General features: G+C 42.2%; 1 protein-coding gene across 1 annotated transcript; it reads right to left on the reverse strand.

The window, feature by feature from the left end:
* Window positions 1-7,303: 7,303 nt before the first annotated feature.
* LOC147609729 (zinc finger CCCH domain-containing protein 14-like) lies at window positions 7,304-8,529 on the reverse strand. Its single transcript, XM_086786878.1, has 3 exons — window positions 8,400-8,529; window positions 8,200-8,263; window positions 7,304-8,117 (listed from the first exon to the last, which is right to left on the reverse strand). The coding sequence occupies exons 1-3, from the start codon at window positions 8,527-8,529 to the stop codon at window positions 7,304-7,306; spliced, it is 1,008 nt and encodes a 335-aa protein (XP_086643004.1).
* Window positions 8,530-9,673: the final 1,144 nt, after the last annotated feature.

Here is a 9,673-nt window from a genome sequence, read left to right on the forward strand (position 1 = left end):
CTCAAGTTCTACTGACGCAAACTTGCAACAAACGCAACGTGCAACTAACGCAACTCCAACACAAAATGCAGATCTGCATTTTTTGATTTGCGCTTCCAGATTTGCGATATATAAGGAGGGCCATTAAACTCCATAGCTATAGCTACCAGGTGATAGCCGGCAAGTAGAGCTTGAGGCCCATGGGTATCAACAAGGAGAGAGGGGCAGAGTTCCATGCATGGCTAGGAGGATTGAGTAGCAGACAAGAGGACTATAAGCTTTAATGGAGAATAAGATACAGATGGGGAGGAGGAGGAGGAGGAGGGATGGGGTATGGAAGAAGGATATATAGGGGAAAATGTAGAGTAGGAGCTTCCGAAGAGAGAAAGAGAGAGAGTATATGAATTTTAAAGATGCAACTGAATTGGAGGAGGCATAAGAAAACACACTTTCTGTTATGTGTCCGTCTCTCTCTCTCTCTATATATATATCTCTTGCTCACACTCTCTCTCCCACACACACATATAGGCATATTATATATATATATATATATATATTTTATATATATATATATATATATATATATATATATTTTATATATATATATATATATATATATATATATATATATCATACACACACGCACAGTGCACACCCTGTTTCTCCGTTTATTAGGAGCTCGTGAGGGGAGGGACCCCCTTGGGAATTTTGAAGGTAGCCTACCGTGAGCTCCAGAGTCTGCTAACACAAACTTGTGTTTTTCAACAAATGCAAAACTGCATTTTTCAGCTAATACAAACTTGCAAAAAGAATGCAGTGGAACTACCTCAAGTTTTGCTAACGCAAACTTGCAACAAACGCAACGTGCAACTAACGCAACTCCAACACAAAACGTAGATCTGTGTTTTTTGGTTTGCGCTTCCAGATTTGCGATATATAAGGAGGGCCATTAAACTCCATAGCTATAGTTGCCAGGCAATAGCCGGCAGGTAGAGCTTGAGGCCTGTAGGTATCAAGCAGAGTTCCATGGGTAGGAGGATTGAGTAACAGACAAGAGGACTGTAAGCTTTAATGGAGAATAAGATACAGATGCGGAGGAGGAGGAGGAGGAGGGATGGCGTATGGAAGACGGATATATAGGGGAAAATGTATAATGGGAGCTTTCGAAGAGAGAAAGAGAGTATATGAATTTTAAAGATGCAACTGAATTGGAGGAGGCATAAGAAAAAACACTTTCTGTTATGTGTCCATCTCTCTCTCTATATATATATATATCTGTCACTCACACTCTCTCTCCCACACACACATATAGACATATTATATATACATACATATATATATATATATAATACACACACGCACAGTGCACACCCTCTCTCTCTGTTATTAGGAGCTCGTGAGGGGAGGGACACCCTTGGGAATTTTGAAGGTAGCCTACCGTGAGCTCCAGAGTCTACTAACGCAAACTTGTGTTTTTCAACAAACGCAAAACTGCATTTTTCAGCTAATGCAAACTTGCAAAAAAAACGCAAAGTGGAACTGTAGAGTAGGAGCTTCCAAAGAGAGAAAGTGAGAGAGTATATGAATTTTAAAGATGCAATTGAATTGGAGGAGGCATAAAAAAACACTTTCTATTATGTGTCCGTCTCTCTCTCTCTATCTCTCTATATGTCGCTCACAGCGTCTCTGTATCTATCTCTATATATGACGAACTGTCAGAGTTGGCAGCAGAAGAAAGAGAGAGAAGAGGACAATGGTGCAGAAACGCAAGAGACAAGACAATGTAGAAAGGCTTTGGCAAGCTTTATATCCAATAGGCAACTATGTACAATGCAAACAACATACACATGAGAATGAATCCCAGCCCACACTTATATAGCAGACTAGGGCTTCTACAGGGCTAGATTATCAAATCTGTAGTAGGTGACTTTGGTAAAACAGAGATTAAGCATTCAATGTTTGGTCAAATATTGTGTTTCTTGACTTAATCCTCTACTAGAATAATTGCTATTGATGGCTTTGAAAGGGGTTGAGCTCATTTTAACTCTAAGGCCCCAGATCTAGACTCCCCGCATACTCTGTTTTCTGCACACAAAACTGAGGATTATTTTGCTAATCAATGATTAATCGACACTAATCACTATATTTTGGTGCAATTGAGGGTTCAAATTAACCATTGGGTATCTGATACATATCCTTATAACTTTAGATTACAATTCGGAGATGGTTTGATACTCCAACCATTCAGTACAAATTTGTTATCCTTGGTTATTCATACAACAAATTGATTGTAATATAGATGATGAACATTAATACAATTTAATTCCAATTATGTCTCATCTTTTCTCTGTGCATTTCGTTATGTCTCTATTCTTTATGCAAAACTCAGTGTCGGTTGACTCCCAACAAGTAAGTGTCGATTGACCCCCAACACTAGGCCTTCATGTCTTGTAGTATTTTTTTCCATTGCATGTTTATCCCCTCTTAGAGACACTATGCATCCAGTATACATCTCAAAATCTTCCAAACATGCCATTAAATCTCCAATAATGAGCATCAATTTACCATTTATTATATTATTATGAAAAAAATGATTGATGTGAGGAATGCCATGACATGAGCTCTGCTATGGATTTGCACTTGAACGTGTGTTTGATGCGAGGAATTATAGGAAAGTGTCGCAAGACTTTACGAGGTACATCAAAACTCTTCACATCTGTTCTATACCTTGCTCCACAAGTGGGACAATGTCAAGCCTCCTTATGCGTCCCACGAAAGAGAATGCAATCATTGACGCATGCATGTATGCGATCATAATCCAATCCTCCAAGAGATGTCACATAGCGCCTCGCTATGTCTCTTGAGGTGGGTGGTCTATTTCCCTTGATAATAGCCTGCATCCAATATCATCAATTAGTCCTAAACCCTAAATCCTAAACCACTAATTCAAATTTGCAAGTTAGAATGCTTACTTCAATAATGCGTCAAGACTTGCATTGCTCCATCCATAAACTGTTTGTATATTGAGTAGTTCAAGTGAAGCACGTAAAATAGAGAATGTGCACCCTTCAAAAACCGGTATCGATGAAGCCTTGTAAAGATGCTCTTGTTCCATATCATTGTCGTCCATACCTTTGGGATCATCCCTAAAAAGATACCGCACCATATCATCAAACACTTCCTCTTCCACAACTTCGTGGGGTGCAGGGCTATTGTCATCTCTTTCCCACTCATCTCTGACAATAGATCCCGAAGCTCCAGCATCATCTCGTCAATGCTTTGCGTGCTCTCACCGCGCGTAGGGCACCATGTTAGGGTGTGGTACTGCATCATGCTTCAATTAGAGTATATATATTACAACTCCATTAATTTAATTTGGATACCATGAGTCATTTGAATACTATCAATTTACATCTACTCACCTCTAAACCTGTTTGATTCCATTCTCCATACATGGAGATGTGATTCAAGGTAATTCGACCGTGCTCATACAATGCATCCTTGACATCGATTACACATACACTTGATCCTTTCCCAACCACACATCGTGATTACGATGATGCATTGTCTCATCCTCACCAGAACTGCTTGAGGAGGTTGATGACATCCTATGTACAAAACAAAAGAGTAAACACAAAATCATAATCAGTTTTTAATGAAAATATAAAAATCGCATGTATAAACGTGGCTACATCCTCAAAATCGCGTGAATAAACGCGGCTACATCCTAAAAATGGTGTGTATAAACACGGCTAAATCCTAAAAATCACGTGTATAAACGCGGTTATATTCTAAAAATCGCATGTATAAACGTGGCTACATCCTAAAAATCACGTGTATAAACACGGCTGACTTATTATAAACGCGAAAATACACGCACGGTTACACGCGACGACCTGTCCATACCTAAAAATAACCCGTCTTCTCCAAATAAACATTTTCAAACTAAAGATTTGCTCACCTTCGTCACCGCCTCTTCCAACAGAGCACTAAACCTAAGTGCAAGGAGCAGACAAGGAGCACACACGGGTGAAGGAAACCAGCCAAAAAGAAGACTCGCTTTTTCAAAGGTGAGTCAGTTTGTCCTTTGTCCTGTCTCTTTCCTGGCATTTGTTTATGCTATTGTCTCTTTCCTTTATGCGTTTGTCTCCATCCTTCTCCTTCTCTGGTTGCCATCTGGTGAACGATTGTGACAGTGGGCGACATTGGGCTTTTTATAAGGACGATTTGTCAGAGGTCGATCGCTTTCAAAAAAAAATTTGTAGGCCGCGTGTAGGAACGCGTGTATGTCTGCGTGTATCCTGTCTGCACAGACGTTCACGCGCATATACACGCGTTTTTTGGACGGGTGTATACACGCGACTGTGTTTCATCCATGCTTGCGATCCAGGTTCTTCAGAGAGATGATCCCATCTGCATATGGCTTGCCTTCACAAAATCATATGTGCTAGCTTGCATTTGTGCTTTGATGTAATCATGTATATACTTTTATTTTTACAGATTCTTTATGGATCCAGGTTCTTCATCCGATCCATTTGCGTACAGCACTTGGATGATGGAGATGCTAAATCATTTTGGACGCCATCCTGGTCTAGTTGACCTTACAGAGTACATGTATGTCCATCCCCCTCCTTCCATGCCTGGTGTCTATACCCCGCCCTCGAGTATCCAAGTCACTCCACTGTCGTCTATGCCTGCGAGTCCGACAAGACGGCATGCAGCTTCTCCTCTTCCACGCCCACCGAGGAGACATACCCCGTCCCAGACACACTCACGCACACCCTCCCAAGCACCATCACATCAGGGCTCATAGCCACCATCACGTACTCCCTCAGAGCCACTATCACGTCAGGGCTCACAGCCACGGTCACATAGACAATCCCCCAGTCGTGACTCCACCCGCAGCAGTAGAAAGAGTGGGAGTGGAGGATGGGGCGGGTGCTTTGGTGGGGGAGGTAGTAGGGCACGCGGTGAGAGAGGAGATAGAGGGAGAAGAGTTAGAGGAGATAGTGAGGATGAGGAGAAGATGAGAGAGGTGGAGGGAGTGATCTGCTATGATGTGACGGATAGGGGCGGGATAGTGACAGATGCGAGGGGGAAAGAGGTAATGGAGTACATGCATGGGGTAGTATCAAACTTGTATAGAAATTGTTTTATTAGATTTAAAGATCAAAATAGCGAATTAGTTGGGGAGGTGATAGATACTGGACATAGTCGGTACCCCAATCCCCCACATGCGACATTCTCGGATGTATGGGGAAGGACGCGAATAAGGGAGATCTTAAGTAATAAAAGATCTCACCTTAAGAAACTCGCGTACGATGATGGGCTAAATGTAGCTGCGGCGGCCGGGTGGCTATCCTGCCAAGAAACCTGCCACCCACTGCGCACAAACGCGAGTGGAAGGAGGCAAAGAAACGAGCAGAGGGTGGCATAAAGAGCAGGCAGCATGTGGAGGCATGACGGATCCAAATGGAGACCATTGGATCTTCGCATTTCGGATCTGGCAGCGTCGAGTCATGGGAGGCAGAGTTCGTAAGTATCTTGCCACTTTATTTAATTGTTTACTTAATTCATTGATTCTATGATTATTTTAATCTTACAAATTGTGTTGATTATGATACAGTGACAGGTTATGGGGAGGAAGCCCACAGCCCACGATACTGGGTATGCTCGCCGGTATAGCAGACGTGACACGTGGACCCTCTTCAGAGCCGAGAGACGTATTACGGACGCGCAGTTTGAGATGGCCATGAGACCATACGGTCGACAGGTACTTGAAAACTCTAAACGAATGATTTTGGTTTATTGAATTACATATATATATACTTATATTACTTGAATAAGCACAAGCTGCTGATGATCCACCCGCCGCCACTGCAAAGGGTGGACGTGAGCACTACTCATCGGACATTCCGACCGATGTGAGCTCATCTGATCATGGAGGGAGCAGCGAGTCATCATCTGGGTCTGAGTAGTACTCAGACTTATAGTATCACATTCCATATTGAGGATGTGGTTGTATATATATTTTTGTAACTGAAGCCATGGGCTACTTCGACATATGGACTCCCTTGTATATATGTGTACACATAAAATTTTGATAGTAATATTGAATCGTGAATCGATAGTATTGCATACATGTCTGTCTTGAATCGTGTATTGACAATGTATGCATTCATTCGTTCTTGTCTTAAATCTTCCTCGTGGATGGTGCAGTGCACCAAAAAAAAAAATCCAGAGAGTGTTATTGGGTGCTGGAATGCTGGAACAGCATTCAGGTACCAAATAGCACTCTCTGGATTTTTTTTTTGCTCTCTGTTCGCGTGTATAGACGCGTCAACCCTGCAAAAAGTCGTGTGTATATACGCGGATAATCTGTGAAATACGCGTGTATAGACGCGTCAAATCTCGAAAAGTCGCGTGTATATACGTGTATACTCTGTGAAATACGCGTGTATAAGCGCAACTAAACTGACAAAATGCGTGTATACACCCTCCTATCAGCGCGTCTAAGCGCAGCAAAACTAACAAAACGCATGTATACGCCCGTGTATTAGCGCGTCTGACTATTTCTATACACGCGCTGATACACGAGCCCGTTACTTTTTTTTCACAAGTCATTTTTAGCGGCTAGGAGCGTGGGTATGAGCCCGATCCCTTGTAGTGTTTCTTAACTTGTCTTATTGTGGGGGATAACCAAGCATGGGTTTGAATATTCAAAAGAGTGATTGTTAAAGATGATGTTTCTTAAGTCTCTATAGTGCTTCTCCAAAAGAAAAAAGAAAGTAATTAGACACTTAATGAACTCTAGTAGGAAGAATGTAATCTAGTAATCTAGATCTAACTTGCATCTAGATGACCAAATCAATGAACATCTTACCTCCCTAAGTTTCTCCTAAGTTTTATACACAAGTATAGAATAGAATTCAAGAAGGTTTACTTTGGCTTAGAGTTGATCCAAAATTTGAAGGAAACAACCCTCCACAATTTTATGAAGAATATTCTTGTTCAAAATGTGATCTCCTCGTCAATCAATGTTGAAAAGAATTACTGTAAGTTTGAATAGAGCCTAAGCACAAGGCCTCCAAGCAAGAATGATGAGTTCCTTTTAAATTTTGTTGATGTGTTTGCAAGTGGTGACTAGAAGGCCACCTCCCACTTCCACTTTAAAAAGGCATATTAATATTGCCTTGGTGCCAAAAATATATATATATATTTTTGGAGAGGCCAAAAGTCAATGTGTCCCCACTTCGAGAGGCTACACATTAACCTTTTAAGAGAAGCAAATTATATAAGGCGATGGAGGCGTTGTTGTAGTGCATCACCGTGTCATGGTGGTAGAACGAAGCTCATGTTCACCATGAGCAAAGTGGCAGTGGTCAGCAAAAGAGCAAGCTCCTTGGGATTTGAAGTTGCTGCAGAGCTTGGTCTTATAGTTGTGGGGGCTGGCCATATCGTAAATATTTGAACTAGGCATTGTAATATTTCTTGCTTGCAAGAGGAGCTTTATCATCTCTTGGGCTCCATCAACTTGGTGGGGCAGGCCCTCCATCTCTATGTCCCTGAGCTTGCAATCACCTTCTGAATGCTCTCTGATAGAGAGTCTGGATCCTGTGAGCTTGCTTATCTGCCTCACATTCCCCCCTTCCCTTCCTATAATAAAGCCTGCCATGGCTGCATCAATGCACATGTTTGCCTTGCAAATTCTGTCAATGGGAGTTGCAGTAGTAGTAGTCGTCACCGCCGCCGCCGCCGCCGGCGTCACACATGAAACCCCGGGAGGTATTGGCTCTCCATAGTATAAAGAAGAGCTCAAATTGTCCATAGGGAGTAGAGGCGGATCAGTAGAACTAGAGGAGGAGCACGGAGATGGTAACTTTTCACTGTATGAAGTCCTTTGGTCTGATTTACCATGTGCATAGTGGCAATGCTCCCCAAACTTGCAGCCTTCCGGAGTATTGTAGTTATTGCACAGCTTGGTTTTGTAGCCACTTACAAGAAGATTTGGGTCAAGAAGGCGTAGCATCAAAGCTCTCTTTCTGGTCACATTTAGGTTTGCAATGGTACAAGCCAGGCTTCCTCCTGAGACAAAGTGTTGGAAGTGGCAATGCTCACCATAGGGGCACCCTGAAGTGCTGCATAAAAAGCAGACATGAGGCTAGGTTAAGATCTACCATGCAAATATTACAAAAAAGGCATGCAGCTAAGATACAAAACCTGAAGAACTTGATGCAGCGTTTGCTCTTCCCTCCCGCATGAGAGAGATCCTTGTGATTATCGTCTGCACACATGAAGGTTTAAGGTGCATCAATTCATAGCAAACCAAGAGGTCCAAATAACATTATCACAGACATTGGGATGATTACGGTCAGCTAGTAAGAGGCCAGAGATGTGGATAATATTAACATTAGAGCTACCTCGATCGCATACTGCAGGGCCCGCATTAAGCTGCCCATTATGCTTCTGAGCTGCAGCCGCCAACAAGGCAGCGCTGGTTGAGCGGACCTTCTGATGGGCAGGATCAAGTGGGTGATGCATGAAGACCATGGTTACGATATGGTTTAATGTACTGTATGGTTAACTATGGCTCGGATTAACATATTAGGAGCTTTAATGCAAGGATTAATGCCCAGGATTAACGTATTAGTAGCTCTAATGACGCTAGGATTAAGGATTAGGACATAAGTTGCTAAAATGCTAGGATGATTATACTATATTATGCGTAATTATGGCTAGGGTAGGGTACGTGCGTGCATGCAGGCAAGGCCGCAGCCTGCATGGTGAAGGTAAGGCGAGACGAGGGTTTGGAACGTTGGAAGTATTAGAACAGTTTTGGGGGGGGGGGGAGGCCACGTGGGTGGGTGGTGGGCCATCATGACGAGTAGGATAGCTTCGGAATCATGAAGATTTTCTCAAGAAAAGGCTTTTTTTTTTTAGAAAAAAAAAAGGGGGGCCTTCCCAACTTCCAACCAAGAAGCGCTCTCTGTCCCCACGAGGCAAGAACGTGCACAGAATCATCTCCAATGATTTCTGAGGGCTCCCCGAACTGATTCATTAATGAGCTCGTCGTACGTGGCCCTACCAGAGTGGCAGCCCCGTCAGCCCTCGTACCTTCTGGCCAATGGAGACCCTGTACACGTGTGGTGCTGTCATTAGTTGTTTGATTGGTCGACTACTCTTTTTGGAGTCGCAGAGCCATTATTTAACGGGGAGTCATGATTTGCATATGCGAGCTTGTTTTTAACGGCTCTCCGTCGAGACTCGACCTGTTCCAAGGATCGGGTGAATTTCTGCCTGCTCTGACCACGGAAACACTAACGGCGAGATTAATTTCTGTCGAACGGGTTAGTTGCTGTGACGCCCCGTCTGAACCAATGTTCAACATTTTTTACAACAAATACAGGAAAAAAACCTTCAACATAGTAAATTTTACACTTTTTTTATAATAATTCAAAATTCAATAATATATATATATATATATATCATGGTATAAAAACTTATAAATATATATATAATTCAAAAACCTTTAAACCCCCCTTTCAACACCATATTTAAAAAATGTTTATTTTTTTCCTTTGCCGATCAACAAATTTTATACCCCTAAAATTTGTAATTCCTGAAAATCTTTTGTTTTTTTCGATATCAATTTTCAAAATTTACCATTCACCCGACACAAAACCTCGATTTTTCG

This window comes from Cibotium barometz, chromosome 50, assembly GCF_041138505.1.
Source record: "Cibotium barometz isolate CiBa-2024 chromosome 50, ASM4113850v1, whole genome shotgun sequence".
NCBI lineage: Eukaryota > Viridiplantae > Streptophyta > Polypodiopsida > Cyatheales > Cibotiaceae > Cibotium > Cibotium barometz.